This window comes from Phycomyces blakesleeanus (assembly GCF_001638985.1).
Source record: "Phycomyces blakesleeanus NRRL 1555(-) unplaced genomic scaffold PHYBLscaffold_27, whole genome shotgun sequence".
NCBI classification, from domain to species: Eukaryota; Fungi; Mucoromycota; class Mucoromycetes; order Mucorales; family Phycomycetaceae; genus Phycomyces; species Phycomyces blakesleeanus.
The window spans coordinates 138,683-155,697 of NW_017265160.1; the positions used below are offsets into that span (position 1 = coordinate 138,683).

Below are 17,015 nucleotides of genomic sequence, written 5' to 3' on the forward strand. Positions count from 1 at the left end.
TGTTGAGAAAGTACTATGTCCTTTAAAGAAAGAAACAATAGTTGGTCAAACTGTGATTAGGTATAAACCAAAGACTACAAAAACAGTACACAAAATATGGCATTATAAAAGAAAAGGCTATATATCAAATTACTATGAATCTACCCAGAAATTTGTTATTTGCATTATTTTTTAAATATATGTATTTAGTAGCCTCATCAAGACCAAGCAAAAAGCAATCTGTTATGCGAACGAAGTTTGTTTTAAGTACTAGGGACATGAAATAGTTTATCAATATATTATCCCTAATCTCTGCACCTACGACAAGATATCAGAACTCTAGTTCTTAGTCTCTTCCCTCCCTGCTAGCTTACCCTGCTTACCTACCTAAGCTATTGTATTGTATCTTGATGTACTGTGCTGTGCTATGCTCTTCGACGCTCTTCCTCATCACATACTTTTTTTTTCTCTATTTATTTCGAGAGGTTTCTCAGCAGATGCAAAACATATTTTTAAAGAGCCGGTTGATTTATTAACTGAGTCTTTTTGTCTGCATGATTCCTGTAAGAGCATCTCCAGCAGTATCTAAACCTAAATACTAAATATCCAAATTAGGAAACTGGTGTTTAGATTTTCCAAAAAAACGTCTCCAGCAGTTTCTAAACAAAAATCTAAATACCCAAATCCGGAATTTAGATCTAAACTTTTTGAATCAAAATCTAAACTTCTGTAGGTTTTCTCAGAATTTGTTTAGATTCTATCATTTACTAAATTTCCATTTTTTATATTGTGACTTTGAATTTTCAATTTTAAATCTCAGACTTTAGGAAAAACCTCACCAAAATCATCAGCTCTTTAGAATCTGTGTTAAGAAACTGCTGGAGTGACCTTGATATTCTTCATACTAAATTGCTTTATTTGTACTAGCGCGGTAAATCCTAATTTGGATATTTAGTATTTGGGTTTAGATACTGCTGGAGATGCTCCAAGGAGTTGGGATCCATAAGCCAGTGTCTTTCTCTATTTCTCATTAAGCGCGTATTTCCCCAAGCTGCTTGGTTCTCATAATTTTCAATACAAATTTTGAGCCGCATAAATGCAGATTTTAAATTAATAAAAACCGAGAAATTAATCACTATTCTAACATCGAATCCTGTTTGTTCCGAGTTTATTATTATTATTAAAAGATAAAATAAAAACCAAGCCTTCCGTTCACCACCTCCTTCTTCTTCCTCTTGTTCATCATATGACATATGTACCTAAAAAATTGTTTGGAGGCCGTTTATCTTTGTAATTGAGTTCACAAAGCTCAAGTGCAAGAAGTATTAGGCCTATTATGGCAAGATTTTCTTTATTTTATGTTGTTTTTGGTTTCTTTTGACATCTATACTAGTAAGTTGGTATTTGCTGGATATCCAACAAGATGTGTCTCTGGAAACTATAATAATTATTATCCGCTTATGTACCAATAAATAAAAAGAAGGGAATTGTACATCACAGGACACTGTTTAATGTACCTGAAAATATTTCAAGAAATTATTACTGTATGCGTTGTTTACAAATATATCTATATAACATGTACATCTTTATACATTTTATTCCATATATTCTTTGGGGGTAATACTCATTTTGACACCAGATTAATACTTACACCCACAAAGAGTAGGTGTCCGATGGTAAATAATATATATATATATATATATATACAATATAAATAAAGAAGAAAAATGCTGTGTTCTGGAATTACTTTAAAAGGGATTCAACATTGTTGAAGGCTTGAATCACATGCTTATCTACCAGCGTGTTGCTTGATATATATATATGTGTGTGTGTGTGCTTTTTTGAAAAGCACGGCCCTTTTTTTTACTTTTACTTTTATTTATATTTATATTTCATTCTTGATTGCTTTTGTCTGCTTGCTTATGCACAATTATTATATATAAAAATAAAATCGGAATACAAAATAAAGCTATTTGTCACCATGGAGAATTGATATATGTGTTTGTGCGTTAGTGGTGGTCTGTATTGTTTGTTGCTAAGTTACTAAATTAAAATAAATAAAAAAAATCTAAGGAGCTCATGTAAGTCACCGTCTGTTTATATATAATGTATGTATGTATGTATGTACGTGCGTGTGTGTGTGTGTGCGTGTGTGTTTATTTGTACGCATGATAAAGTGCATGTTTTCCATCTACTTCTCTTACTTGCTGTTCTTTTTCCAAAAACCTACATACGTACACACATACATAACTATATACCTTTGAGTATATATTAAGCAAAAACAAAAAATAAAACAAATGACCTCAAGATGATAGACTTGTTCTTTACTTATTACAGCTATTATTTTCTTGTACACCCCACCTGGCTTTTCCCATTTTATACATGGTCTATCCTGATATTTTAATTCTTTCACACATAAACAGCTGTACTTTTTTTGTTTATTTTATTATTTTTTTACTCTACTGTTCTCTATCCATTATGGCCACACCTCTATCTCTTCAGTTCCAACTCCTTTACCACTGGGAAAACAGCACACGTAATGACGATCTCAAGACATGCATGTACCCAACCTTCAAAGTCAATTTGAACAATGTGCCAATCTACCGACTGATCGATTACCAATTCGAATCACACTACATTAGTGCAGGACAATTATGGAAAGCGAGTGGACTGACAATTATTGAAGGCCTGCACCTCTTCCAACTCCACCCTTCTGACTACCAAGTTGATTTCTTGATCCCAGTATTTCCCTTCTGCGACATCTGGGTGACGACCAAAAAGGCACGGAGTATGGCGGCCAGTCTTGGGGTTGACATTGAACTCGACCGGTTTCTTGATCCAGGTCTAGATCGCTTCTATTCCTCTGATAATGCTGCCCGAAATGAGATTGTGCACAACTGGAAGGTCGAGGCAATTCCGAATGCCATGTATTCAACGCGCGCCTTGCTGGAGACCGAATTTGAAATGCCAGACCGGTTGACAGCCAATCGCAAGATCCGGACGCAGATCTCCCGGCTCAGACAACCAGGAATTATTATGAAAGACAGGTTCGAGAACGGGCTTGTGCGGTGGCAGGTTGGAACATACGAGCAATTTATCCAGCCTTCAGGCTTTTCTGCCTCCGGGATATCTCAATTGCGATCAGAACAAAGGAATAATCATAATAATAACAATGCTATTGATGATGACGAGGAATTGGAAGATGATGATTTGGAAGGATATCCGCAAGCTAGTTCGGTGTGGGATGTTTTGCAAGGTCTGCTGTGCGATCTTCAGACCCTGAGACGACAAGGTGTGACAACTAGTAACAATATCCGAGAATCACGGGTCCTGTCAGACACAATGCTTGTTGGAAACATCCCGCTCAAGAGAGAGTACCTTGGTCAGAGCATGGCTCTCCAAAACATGTACATTGCTGTTATGGCAGAAAAAATCTACAATGAGATCCAAGGGATGGCTACTGAATCTAGAACTGAACCTGGAAACAAAAATCAAAATCAAAATCCAAACCCAAATGAAAATGAAAATAAAAATAAAAGTAAAAAAGGCATAGAGATAGAAAGAGAAGAAGATGATGACGATTTGGAAGAAGAAGAAGAACGATCGGTAAACAAGGTGGCTGGATTAAGAAACGAAAGTCTAGGTTCTTTGTCAAGCGAATACTCATTAGGTGACCACATTGATCCACAGATGATGCTTCACGATCGAATGGACTTTCTGGAACAGAGCCTGTATCGCATGAGTCGCAAGTCGAGAAAAAAGGTCGATGAAGTAGTGACAGGACAGCAAGAACTTGAGAATCAAATATTAGCCCTGGAGCAGTGGAGGTCAAAGAGTGAGCTGGCAAGAAAGAGTGAACGGGTGTGGATGTTTATGGTTATGCTTTCTATTCTGATCGGTAGCTGGGTCCTCCGATGAATACAAAACACATTTGTACACAACTTACAAAAATAATACTAATTCTAATTCTAATGCAGTCAATCAAAAAGTTTTTTGTTTGTTTGTAAGAAGCATTTTATTAAGCTTGAGAGGTCTGGTGACACTCAAAAAGAAGATAATCAAAAGAGGAATCATAGAATTTGTCTTAAAGAATTTCTAGCCTTTTCAATGGTTTTTTTGAAGAGTTTATTTTGTTTTGTAGTGCAGTATAAAATATAAGTACCATTAAAAGAGAGGGTCGAGATTCAATTCTTAGTAGAGGCGGGTTAACGTCTTGCGAGCAGTACCAAAAACAGAAGAACGAATAAAAGGGGATTCGTAAAGAATGAAAGTTCAGTGGTGATGCCAAATGGCAATAAGGGTGCATCCAAAATCAACAGAAGGAGGAATGGACGAGGCCAGAGGAAAGGGAAAAGAGAAGGAAATGCCAAAATTCTTGCCAATGACGAGGTTCAAGAGAGAAATCAGGATAGCGAGCACAAACGAGACGGTAGGAGCACAGTCCTCATAAAGCGCGGGTGGAAAGACGTGCCCAAGTTTGAGAAGGTGCAAGTATATGAAAGAAAGAGGACAAGTCAATTGATGTGCCATCTTGAATGGGCAACGACGGATATTGCTGGACAAATTTGCTATGGTGAGCAACCAGCGCGAACAATGATTGAATGCAATGTGAGAGAGTTGAGTTGAAATTGACCACGGAAATTATGAAGGACACTATAACGCTGGTTGTGGCTGGTAATAGATATTGACTGTAGTGACGCCAGGACAGGATTAATGGTGTAGAGATTGAAAACGAAGAGACCTTTCAAGGTCGGGGGAAGCGAATACGTTGTCAATTGTTGAGGATGTCAGCCCGTGGTAAAAGGTAAGTTGAGCTACCTCGCCTGTTGAAATGATACAGTTCACGAGATTGTCAGTGAGAAATTGAAGCAAGGGGGAAGATGGAGTGTCGTGGATGTATAAGTATTGAGTGCGTGATTGAGGTCGACCAGAAGAATCAAATTAGTAGATCTGGTGGAGTAATGGGAAGAGTCATGATACAAACAAGCAATGTCGCAAGCTGTCAAGAATTGATGGCAACCAATCAAAATCGATGCCGTTGGTTGTTCAAAACCAATTTCGCGTTTTTAGAAATGAAAGTCGTAATTTTAGAAATCAAGTCGCTTGGTTTGTGAGAATGGTGATTTCTTGGCACTTCAAAAAATAAGCGAGAATCCTCTCTCATTACTGGGGGGTTCATTTTCTTCGATTCTTATTTTAACGCGACCACAATATTTTTATTTGAAGATGAGTATGGAATTGTCGCGGATGAAAATGGAGGTCCTGAACCAATAGAATATACCTTTGATTAGGATGAATTTGTTGTTGAGACGATTGCAACTCATAGTAAATAGTTGAAAAATGCGGCTTCAGGTGAATCTTCTGCATCTTGCTCAATGTTGATAGAAAAACCAAAAGATAAAGGCATATGTATGAAAGAAGCGGACACAGAACGTGATTATGTGCCTATAACGCCCAGGATAAGATTAGATCTTTTGACCTGAGAATTGAAAGGTATATGAGCGCATCAGCTGCACCGAAGCAGTTGGGAATCCACATTTGGGCTGCTCAGAGATGGATTAAGCAATACACCATATGTCTTGATAGTATTTTCTGAAGTCTCTAAGCAAGTTGGTCGTAAATTCATATTGAGTGAAAAACATACAACGGCCACTATAAACTTTATTGATGTTAATCCCTCAGTTTTTATTGTTGAAGTGAACGAACATCTGTTGAAGCGATTCAACTATCTCAAATTTTTACGAGAAGCAAATGTAACCTCTTGTTGAAGAAAACTTACCTCTACTCTGTTGGAAGAAACAGTCCAGCAAATACTGAGGAGCGATACGATTGAGTTTGCAAATAGAAAATTACAAAAATGAGTTTTCTGACAAAGTTGTTTTTGACATCAATATGAAACGCTCGAAAGATTGGTACAGAAAATGCATGCGCGTTACTGTTACCAAACCTACTACGGGAACGAACATAACGTCTATATTTGAGGCTATCTCTGCTGCAGGTTTGATTACAGCCGATGTAAAAAAAACCGAGACCTGGGAAGAAGAGGAAGACCGGGGGATACATAAGTTCGGAGACAATAACAGGACACTAGATAAGCTTCTTAAAAATGGCTCTAGATGAAATGAACAAGCATCTGTATAAGAAGACCAATAAATAGTAAATTATCCAACAAGATTGTGCCACAAAGTCTGCGATAACAACAAGTCCTTATAATCTTCTGCATAACTGGCTTTTGATATAGTGTATTTTTTATGACCAAGTCTAAGTTTAGGGCACAAACAGCTATTTTGATACGAATATATTGTATGAATTTCAGGACACATCATTTTGCCCTGAAGGGTTAGAAAAGGACACCGAGCCTTAGAAAGATGGTCAGAATTAATTAGTCTGGTTAAATAGAAGTGTCGTGTCCCACAAGAAAATGTCGGCCTTGTAGGATTAGTGTTTGTTTTTTTTTTTGAAATATTTTACAAATATATATATAATTTCAATTGATGTTTAGCTTGTTAAGAATAATTGCGCATTTGGGCTCAAACATTTATAAACTAATTAATTAATTAATAGTTAATTAATTAATTAATTAATTAGTCAAGAGAAAGAAAGAAAACCCGTACTCATTTGTTCTACTTCTTTACTAGAATTTTAGTGCGCTTTGTTCCCAAGAATAGAGTTGTAATCTATCATGAAAACGTAGTCAAAAAGATTCATTAAAAATGATTATCACAAAGTTCATATTGTTTCGATAAGACTTTGATAATAACTAGGTACGATATATGTATACGACTGCCACTGAATAAAATACATTTGTCATTTCTCTATAGCTGATAGAGATGCACAAAATCTAATAAAAGTAAAAGAATCTAGCCACAGACTACTACTAGTACATACTTTTATATAATTTATCTATAGAATAGCCCTAAGGTATGTGCGACAGATAATACAGGCTTTTTAAAAATATGTGACATCTTTTACTCTTGGAAGAAGTGTGACATGAAAGAATATATCCAGTGGGTGTGACCTTGGCATCCATTATTATTTATACGCTCATATAAATACTTATATAATACAATGTGTATATATAAAAGAAGAAAAAGATCAGCAATCTAATCTCAGCAAGATGGCACACAGAAGTTTGGGTTTTTTGGGTTTTTTTTTACTCGATAGGAACACAAGAAAATGAAGCAGACGATCAACCTTTTATGTATTCTTTTTTTTTTTACTTTGTAACTTAGTATAGCTTAATGAGAAACACAGAGAGAAATGTTGTAAGAGTGCTATTAAAAATTATGTGCATATGAATATATATTCTTAAAGATAAAAACAAAAGAAAACAAAAAGGACTCTTGTATACACAACGAGAAAGAAGACCCGGGATAAGCTCGATTATTTTTGGATAGAAAGAAAGCCAAATATATATATTTATTGGGTGTAAAATATTAGAAAATTAAGAAAGAAATAAAGAAAAGCACTTCCGCCCAATAATTTATATTTCTATTTGGGATAGAATGCTTTTGCTTGTGTTACAATAATGACAAAGGTTTGAAAATAAAGCTTTGATTTTGTCTGGTCTGGTCTGGTCTTGTTCTGACGTGTTGTGTTGTACTGCATTGCCTTGACTAAGTATATGTATACATATATACTATAAACTTGTATCTTATCAGATTAAATTGTAGTTGTAGAAAAGAAAATATATACATTAAGTTTTTGTGGGGTTTGTAGTAAGCAATGACTGCCAAGATCTTATCAATTGTTACTAGATTCACACTCAAGATATATCCGAACGCAAAAAAAAAAGATCAACGAAACAGTATATGTATATGTATTGCTTGCTTATAGTCATTATACTAGTAAAAATTATTCTATAGCTTTTATCTTTCTTGCGGTTACTTATCCAATTTCTTTAAAGACTCTTTGTTTTTTTGTTTTAACAAATCAACTAATCAACATTTCCTTCAACTCTCCAAACACCAAAATTGATTTACTCTTATAAACTCATTTGTAATAGTGGGTTAAAGATATATAGCTATATATTTTGGTTACTATGAAGGCGGGACATCTTTACTAAAAACCTATCTAGCGTCGGGATGTAGGAACCTGCAACTATTTTATATGACATCATTACTGTCATTAGCACTATTTCCAGATTTTGTTTTTTATTTTTAAACATATAGAGCGCAATTCTAATTTAAGCCTTCCATGACATTCAAGTTGACATTAAGAAACGCATGACTTCTACTACAAGACACGCTATAATAGAATTTGTAGGAGGTGTATATTAAAGAACGTACCCAAAGTTGAAGACGGAGGTTTGTAAAGCTATGGTAAAAGTCTCATAATAGAAATAAACTCTTCCTCAAGCCTGGTTTTAGTTGACATGCTTATCTCTTAGTCGCTTTACTGGTAACTTCCTTTTCTTCATCTTATTTTAGGGACATTATACTGTCTACATTATTTGCTTGATTCACGATATTCATAAGTTCGTAGCTCTTGCTACAAACTTGACTATTCTTTGATATAACATACATGGAATGTATAATCTACCTGCGTTGACGAATACAATGCACCTATACAAATATACAGTTATTTACATTCGAAACAAAAAGTCTTCTTTAGAAGGATAATCAATTAAGTAAAGAGAGTTGACAGTGTTTTTGTTTTTGCTTAGAAAGGTACAATATACTGTCCACTCAACCTCCCCACCTCTACAGCTTTTAATAAGGAACTTATTCTTCTTGTGTTTCGAAAGCACTTGCACATTTTTTCTTCGTATATTTATATCTTTTCTATTTATGTCTATAATTACAAAATAAAGCTCATATTTCAGTGATGTTCTTGTTATTCTTTTTCTAAGAAGATCCTGGCGGAACTGGACCTTGATATATATTTAAGCACTTTCTCTTTATACATAATTAAGTACATACATACATACTTTAGTTTATTATTATCTTGCTTCAAAATTCCTAGTTTTGTAAGTAATTTGGTATACCATTAAATTCCAAAATAAATAAAAAGAAAGGGAGAGAAAAGGAAAGGAAAGGAAGGAAAAGTAAAATATAAAAATACCACTTCCATATATATTGTATATATATACACAAAGTTTAATTTATATAAAGATCAAAGAAGATTAAACACAAAATAAGCTTTTTTTATATAAAAAAAGTGTAACCAAGCAACAAAGCAAAAAATAAATAAATAAAAGTCATATTAAATAGTGTATATTGATATATAATATAATTTATAGGCTGTTGGTATCTTCTTTCTTGGACTTCATAGCAACCACATTCTTGGCCTTTCACTTTAAACCAGGACCGGATGGATGGATAAAAACGGAGACTAAAATAACAAAAATACAATATAAAATAAAATGATTTTTTCTTATTTTTTTTTTTAAAAAAAGAAGTGGTTTATATACCATTTCAACACCGATTCTGTACGCCCATCTCTTGTCGCTGTGGCACAAAGCTTGGGAGTGATGTTCCCGATCTTTAGTCTGTACAGATTGCGTTCTAACACCAAAAGAAGGAAATACCAAGAAATAAGAGCGCCTTATATATTGCAATGTACCGTACTGCACTGCAATGTACTGTACCGTACCGTACTGTACTGTATTGCTCTGTATAGCACTGTATAGTATAGTACTGCATTGTATTGCCTCGAATTAAAGTATATTGTATATCATTATTATTTTCTTTAAAAATAATAATATAAAAGGTATCTGTACACAGACATAGTCTTCTTTTTGACTTGTTCCCCGCCAAAACAAATTCGTTCTCAGCCAACCTTTATCCTGCCCTCATTAAGCCTTGTCCGTCTTTTCTTTACTTTTTTTTGTTCGCGTTCACTGGTCTTTTTTCTTTTTCACTTTTTGTTCTTGTTCTCCCTCCTCCTCCTTCCTTTTTTCCTCCACATTCTCCAATTCCCTTATCTATGCCACCATCTTATAGTATCGTCTCGACAGATACGATAGAATTACAGCCAACTGGATCTACACCAAGTGGAACGAGTGCTCGTCATCTCGAAGACAATCGACATGGACATTCCAGAAGAGGATCGACCGCCTCATTCGTTCTCTTGAAAGCAGGAGTTCACCATGACTCCGAAAACGATACCGACACATCTGGACTTGGATGCTCTAGTAAACTAGCCGTACAAGTAAGCAAGGAAAAGAGGAAGAACAACAATCCTTTAAGCTTTATATATATATATAGAAATCACTGGAAAATTTATGATTTATGATCTACGATTTACGATTTACGATTTATGATTTACATACTATATATATATATTAGGCCTTGCCATCTTTATTAATAAGCGTAGTCGGCCTTGTTTTTGCAGGGTGGATGTTGGATGTCTTTCAAGTAATTGCACACATAAAAGAGGATCATAATGAAAATGATATAATCTTCTAAAATACATTGAAATTATATTATAGCATTGGCCTGTCTTTGTTCAAGTTTCTGAGCTATTTATACTTGTTCCTGTGTTACTAAATCTCAAGGGTAATCTAGAGATGACTCTGGCCTCTCGTGTTTCGACTTTTGTAAGTAAATTTCGTGTGTGTGTATGTGTATGTGTATGTATTTGATATTGATTAAATAAGTATCAAGGCAAATATGGGGCACATGGACTATCCCGATAAAAGGAATTCGATTGTTTTGGGTAATCTGGCCCTTATTCAGGTGCAGGCCTTGATCGCTGGTTCGATCGCTGGTATCTTCTCCTTTATTCTCGGAATCCTCAGGCACCCCACGGCCCCTACAACTGTCAGTGAGAGCATATTGGTGATCACTAGTTCAATGGTTTCTGCAACAGTTTCTAGCTTCGTATTGGGTGTATTTATGTGTATTCTTATCATTGTAAGCCGAATGCTCCGTATTGATCCTGGTAAGTGCACAAATTACCTAAAACATAGAAATATATACCAGATAAATAAAATTACCAATTATACAAGCATATTTTTTTCGAATATATATATATATATAAATGAGACTAAATCAAATCAAATTAATAATTTTATATACCTAATACGCTTCTTGATAATAGATAATATTGCATGCCCTATGGCTTCCTCTTTGGGTGATGTTGTGACACTTGGAATCTTGGCAGCCTGTGCACATTTTCTAATGGTGCGCCTAGGTAAGCTTTTTGTATATTTATACCTACCGCAAAAATTGGAAGAATAGGGGATGTTCTAATACAGATTCAAAATTGATGTAGATTCAAAGTTGAGCTTATTTCTGCTTATTGGGATGATCATCTCTATCCCATTTTTTGCAAAATCTGTTTGGAAAAACAAACATGTCAAGAACTTGTTGTATTCTGGGTGGACACCCATTATTCTTGCAATGTTGATTTCAAGGTAAGATATACAATAAATTAAAGATCAAGACAAGAAAATAAAAAAAATGCCCTTTTTATTAAGCAAATTTCATTAATCCATTAATCCATTAATACATTCATTCATTAATTAAATCTAAATATTTAGTTTTGCCGGCCTTGTTTTGGAGCGTTATGTTGAACATTTCAAGGGTTTGGCTATGCTTACTCCAATTTTGTGCGGTGAGTTTAACAAAATCGATATATATATATATATATATTTGAGGGCTTATCTCGGAAAATATACTTAATAGGTTTATCTGGTAATTTGGGATCAATCTATGCTTCACGTATCAGTACCTGCCTGCACACAGGTGTTCTTGAACAGTACACAAGAGTCGAATGGACCCTTATGTTTATGAACGTCCCAGTTCAGATATTGTTTCTCTTCATTGTCTGGCTACTGAACCTTGGCCATCTTGATTTCACAGTCTATTTTGCCTTTACTTATTTTATTGTCTCAATGATTTGTGTAAGTGGAATTATATTATGTGCATATAATACATATAATTATGAAATTTAATATTATTATTTAGACATGGCTTGCTCTCAAGATGGGTAAATCAATGACCCTTATCTTCTGGAAACATGGTTATGATCCTGACAACTATGTTCTTCCCTACCTGTAAGTTGGTACAAGCAGATATATATATATATATATATAATACAAAAGAAGAAGAAAGAGGTTGTTATTAATTTGTTGCAAATTAATTAGTACTGCTATAATCGATGTGATTTGCACTAGCCTTCTAGTGATTTCATTTACTCTTCTGTCAGAATACGGTCTATCAGATCTTTCTGCGCCGGTTTCCACGAGCAATACCCATTAACGCAAAAGAAGAAGAAAAGCAACATTCCATTTATATACAAAGCAAAAATAATAATTTAATCCATCGCACCCCATCCTAATCATCATCCTACTTACAATTTACTATTTAAACATGTACACAAAACTCTCATTCTCATGTAAAATATTAGACCCTTGTACTCAGTCTGTTTTACCATGATTTTCTTCCTTTTATTTCGTTATATATCTCCTTTACATCAAAATAATAATATATATATATATATTATATACAATAAAGTATTTCATTTTTTTTTAAATCGTTAAACTACAAACATGATAAATGCCAAATGATAAAATATAATTTATATTGCAATAGCAGCTATAACAGTTATAGCAATTTATTAGTATATCAATAATAGTAAAGTTATCTGATTTGTTTCAAATGTCTAATAAATTATTAATGACAAAATCCAAGAAAAATCCAAAAAAATCAAGATTTTTTCTCACGATTAGAAATCTTCTGTCTCTTTCAATTTCTTTATTTATTTTTTAAAAAAAATCAATTTTTTTTTAATTTCTGACATCTTCTGTCAGAATATTGGTTTCTATTGAGATGCATCGTGCATCCCTGTTGACCTTTCGACATGTCTGGGTCCTCCCAAGAAGAACTGCACAGAGGCATTTTACTTCAAAACCACTTGAAAGGCCGGCTGGTCATGCCTTTTACGATGACAAAATTATTGCTGTAAGCATCCGCGATTATCATTATAATATTCATTTACTAAAAAATGAAAACACAATTCCTTTCTTTCATTTTGTGTATATACATATCCCTCTCTCTTTTTGAAATCCAACATTTAGTATGTAAAAAGACCAATAAAACCTGTCACTCTTCAGCAACTTGTGCGGTTCGGCCAACCTCCATTATCAAAAGAAGGTTTACATGAGTGCACTCAGTACGCACGAACAGAACTTCCGGTCCGTCTTGCAAGACGTGTGCGTGCTTTTCAGGGTTTACCTTTTATTGTTGGAACGAATCCATACATCAAGGAAATTTACAAGCTCTATTATGAATCCTTTGAGAGCCTAGAACAATATTCCCACAATACAGACAGTACAGATGACCATGAATTTGGAGAAAAGCTCAAAGACCTTGTCAGTCGTCACACAGACAATATTCCAACTCTGGCCAGAGGTAAAAAGAAAAATGGCAATCTTTTCAACTTTCAAAACAAGTGAATAGTAATAATGATTCATATTAATGAGTGGAATTGAATGGAGAGGGAACTGATACTTACAAATACAAATTATGTATTTAATAAGGTTTCCTGGAGTGTAAGCAATACATGAATAGTCAGGATATGGCTGCATTCTTGGATGACATGATCCATGCACGGATAGGTATCCGCCTGATTGCTGAACAGTGTATTTCTCTTATGCATCAGCACAAAGCCTCTGAGAACCTTCATGAGGATGGTTATATTGGCATCATTGATACCCAGCTAAACCCACAAAAGGTGATCAAACATTGTGTTGACTTTGTGTCCGAGTTATGTGAATTCAACTATGGACAGAGTCCAGAGACAGAAATCGATGGTCAAACAAGCACTACATTTACCTATGTACCCGTTCACCTTGAATACATCCTCACAGAACTACTTAAGAACTCTCACAGAGCAACGGTCGAATATGCTCGAAAGACTGGCCGACCAGATATACCAAAGATACAGATCACCTTAAGCCAAGGAAGAGAAGATATCGGGATCCGTATCAGGGATCAGGGTGGAGGAGTCGATGAGGAGGATCTCAACAAGGTGTTTGAGTATTCATATACAACTGTGGCAAGCAAAGATGACAATAGTGATCCCTCAGATGTCTTTAGAGACATGGCTGAGATGGCAATGCAGAGTGGAGTGGGTGGTCCACTTGCTGGTCTAGGATTCGGACTTCCTTTGGCACGGATGTATGCACGGTACTTTGGTGGTTCACTTACATTGGTGTCCATGAACGGATATGGTTGTGATGTATTTCTGAAACTCAAGCACATCAATGAGTCCATGTCAGAATTAGAAATTTAAAAAGCTCATATTATACTCTCTTATTATATATCTATATCTATATCTTGTTGGAAAACAATGCCATTACATACATATTCACCGATTTATGTGAAAGTATCTTGTTTTATTTTATTTTTGTACAAACTACACTCCATCTCTCTATTTTTTCCCGACTATTATGATTAGTATTAAGGTTATTAAGGTTATTATTATTGTTATTATTGATGATGATGAATGATGATAAATGATATACAGAAATTTACATTTTTGTAGTTTATTTCTTAAATGTTGAAAATGCACCATCTCCAAAGTACTTTTCGTTGGCTTTCTTAACCCGTTCTGCTTGAACTGTAGGATCAATGAGTTCGATACCTTGTACAGGTGTAAAAGAAAGTGAGGACGCCAGCCCAGAGGTCAATCCAGAAGTATTCCACGATTTCTGCTTAGGTGCTTTTACTAAGAAATTATATATAAGAATAAATAACAGATCATTAGTTAACATATGTATATATATTGTTATTATTATTTACCTTTGTTGCGTTGGTCAGCTACTGAAGCCCTAATCTTTCCAATTTGTTTTGCTGCCATTCCAAGTCCTTCAGTCTCATCACCAAAATCAACTTCGTCTTCTGCTTCACCGAACACCATTCTATTACGGGCTGCTCTCAATTCAGTCATTGCATATGCTTCTTTCATCTTTCTAATTCTATAACCCAAAACAACAATAACAGTTAAATTTAAGCACATACATATCGATTTCTCTATATCTTTTGAAAGTATAAATGTGAGTGGTCTTACCTTCGCCCACCACGTCTCTTTTTAGGTCCTTCATCAGGAATAGGCAATGCCTTTGTGATTTTGTGAGGTGCTGCTTCCTGCATTTTCTCGACCTTGTGGTCAATATCCTCTCTAAATTTCCGTCCTTGTTCACCTATAAAAAAACATAAAATAAATAAATGGATAATATTTTAATTGATTTAACTCACCATCTGTGGATTCGTGTTGGGCATCAATACGAGCTGCAAGAACACATTTTGCTGCCAGGATTTTTGCAACCTTCTTACGAAGATCGTGTGGTACGGCTGACACAGTATCCGAGTGATAAATGTATCCAACATGTCTCTCCATACTTGCACTTGAGAATCCTGTGTTTGTTTTACGGTTGCTTCCCAATACTTGTACATTACAAGCCGGTATTTTACAGAATGCCATCAGACCACCAGCAGCCGTCAGTAATTTTGCGGCTGTCGAACTTCCGACCACATTTGAAAGGTTGGGAGCAATAATTGACATTCGCGATTCTACATAACTCATAATCTAAATAAAGAATACGTGGTTTATTATCATATAAATCTATATATTTTTTTGGATTTTTGTTACTGTAAAGTATGGTCTAACTTGACTTGACAAACTAACCTTTTTACGAGCAGCGTCCAATCCAAGAGCCATGTCACAAGCATCTTTGGTGATCTTCCATTCTTCTGGGCTAAGTTCACGCCCACTAGTTGTAGTGTGAGTGACAGTAATGACCATGATGGTCGCAGAAGGAAGAATAGGTCGTAAATCGATTTTGGTAATGTCCATGTTATTGCCAATGGCTTGGACTGTTCGTGCATAATCAAGCGGATTGAGAACAAGGGATTCAAGTTCTGGGAATCGAGGTGCATAATGATCTCGCAAAAACTAAAAACAGGCATTATGATAATAGTAATAGTAATAATAATAATAATAATTTAATTCGTCTTGTTTGGTATTATTTCATTCCAATAAACTCACTTTGTAAACAGTCTGAATTTCACTGTCAATGTCGGCTGTCATTCCATTGGCTTGAATAATCAAATTATATTCTTCGTCTTCCTCACCGGCATCTCTTGTCATGCCACTGGTTTGAGATTTAAAGTAGTCAATTCTCTAAAAATCAATTAGGTTACTTAAGTTTCTTGGATGATATATACATCTACACACCTTCAATATGTCCTGAGTATGCTTGCTGTAAAGTAGCTTTGATACTTTCTTAACATCGTTCGCGTTTTCTGATAGATCGCTAGTCGATGTCTCTTCGGGTGACGCCTTGACATCCATTGCTTCATCGGCATCTTCGTCTATTTCGTCTTCTTCATGATGCTGGCTTTCCTCATCCGAATCAAAATCCAGATCTGCTGCGAGTTCGTCTGCGAGAGAAGACATTTCTTTTTTACAGGTAAAAGATGTATAAGCTTAAAAAAATAAAAACAAGTAAATAGAGGTTTTTTTTTCTATTTTAAACTTTTTTTTTATTTAAAAAAAAAGTAAGAAAGAGGGGTTTGTAGGTGATGAGGGGGGGGGGAAGGATAGAGTGCCAAAGAAAGACAGAGAGGGGGAGGGAAAGAGGGGAGTTTTGTCTAAAAAGACGAGTCACGATAGATGGAAAAAAACAGGCATTTCCTTGGTTGCTGACATTCCCCTCTACCAACCACCACCGCTACCACCCCCCCTCCTTCCTTTTTTCTCTCTCTCTCTCTCTAAAAAAAAGCAGCGCCTTGACTTTCGCTTTTTTTTTTCAATTTATTTTTTATTTTTTATTTTTTATTAAATTTTAATTTTCACTCTCTCTCTGTATATATAATATATATATTTATTTATAATGTCTTACTACGAAGACAGAAACAGAGATAGTTATAGAAGAGGAGGAAGCAGCCGCGATGGTAGAGGTTCAGGCGGCCTTCGTCGACTTTATGTTGGTATGTCATGAGGAAAGACGGCAAAAAAGGAAAAACAAGGCAAAGAGCTGGCGATTGATGATGTTCAATTAGGCCATGTGAACCGCTATGTACGTG

At 35.1% G+C, this 17,015-nt stretch overlaps 6 protein-coding genes across 6 annotated transcripts; 4 read left to right on the forward strand and 2 right to left on the reverse strand.

The window, feature by feature from the left end:
* Window positions 1-2,457: 2,457 nt before the first annotated feature.
* On the forward strand, window positions 2,458-3,897 carry PHYBLDRAFT_68199 (hypothetical protein; the record flags this gene model as incomplete). Its single annotated transcript, XM_018441906.1, has 1 exon — window positions 2,458-3,897. One exon carries the CDS (start codon window positions 2,458-2,460, stop codon window positions 3,895-3,897), a length of 1,440 nt encoding a protein of 479 aa, XP_018285870.1.
* A 363-nt stretch (window positions 3,898-4,260) lies between these two features.
* Window positions 4,261-5,747, forward strand: PHYBLDRAFT_68200 (hypothetical protein; the record flags this gene model as incomplete). The annotated part of the gene is made up of 5 exons (XM_018441907.1): window positions 4,261-4,587; window positions 4,683-4,783; window positions 4,853-5,060; window positions 5,313-5,412; window positions 5,566-5,747. 5 exons carry the CDS (start codon window positions 4,261-4,263, stop codon window positions 5,745-5,747), a joined length of 918 nt encoding a protein of 305 aa, XP_018285871.1.
* Window positions 5,748-7,470: 1,723 nt separating this feature from the next.
* PHYBLDRAFT_173747 (hypothetical protein) lies at window positions 7,471-9,623 on the reverse strand (the record flags this gene model as incomplete). The annotated part of the gene is made up of 6 exons (XM_018437101.1): window positions 7,471-7,595; window positions 8,521-8,543; window positions 8,568-8,851; window positions 9,276-9,312; window positions 9,392-9,469; window positions 9,544-9,623. The coding sequence occupies 6 exons, from the start codon at window positions 9,621-9,623 to the stop codon at window positions 7,471-7,473; spliced, it is 627 nt and encodes a 208-aa protein (XP_018285872.1).
* Window positions 9,624-9,906: 283 nt separating this feature from the next.
* Window positions 9,907-12,185, forward strand: PHYBLDRAFT_68202 (hypothetical protein; the record flags this gene model as incomplete). Its single annotated transcript, XM_018441908.1, has 10 exons — window positions 9,907-10,131; window positions 10,269-10,337; window positions 10,412-10,519; window positions 10,587-10,863; window positions 11,023-11,115; window positions 11,197-11,338; window positions 11,465-11,538; window positions 11,610-11,827; window positions 11,892-11,980; window positions 12,071-12,185. 10 exons carry the CDS (start codon window positions 9,907-9,909, stop codon window positions 12,183-12,185), a joined length of 1,410 nt encoding a protein of 469 aa, XP_018285873.1.
* A 911-nt stretch (window positions 12,186-13,096) lies between these two features.
* On the forward strand, window positions 13,097-14,181 carry PHYBLDRAFT_90618 (hypothetical protein; the record flags this gene model as incomplete). Its single annotated transcript, XM_018443757.1, has 2 exons — window positions 13,097-13,337; window positions 13,466-14,181. Coding segments are annotated over 2 exons (957 nt in total), but the record flags the coding sequence as incomplete, so codon positions are not given.
* Window positions 14,182-14,473: 292 nt separating this feature from the next.
* PHYBLDRAFT_23225 (hypothetical protein) lies at window positions 14,474-16,281 on the reverse strand (the record flags this gene model as incomplete). Its single annotated transcript, XM_018439802.1, has 7 exons — window positions 14,474-14,655; window positions 14,730-14,905; window positions 14,998-15,130; window positions 15,186-15,516; window positions 15,616-15,882; window positions 15,976-16,108; window positions 16,163-16,281. 7 exons carry the CDS (start codon window positions 16,279-16,281, stop codon window positions 14,474-14,476), a joined length of 1,341 nt encoding a protein of 446 aa, XP_018285875.1.
* Between the last annotated feature and the right edge of the window lie 734 nt (window positions 16,282-17,015).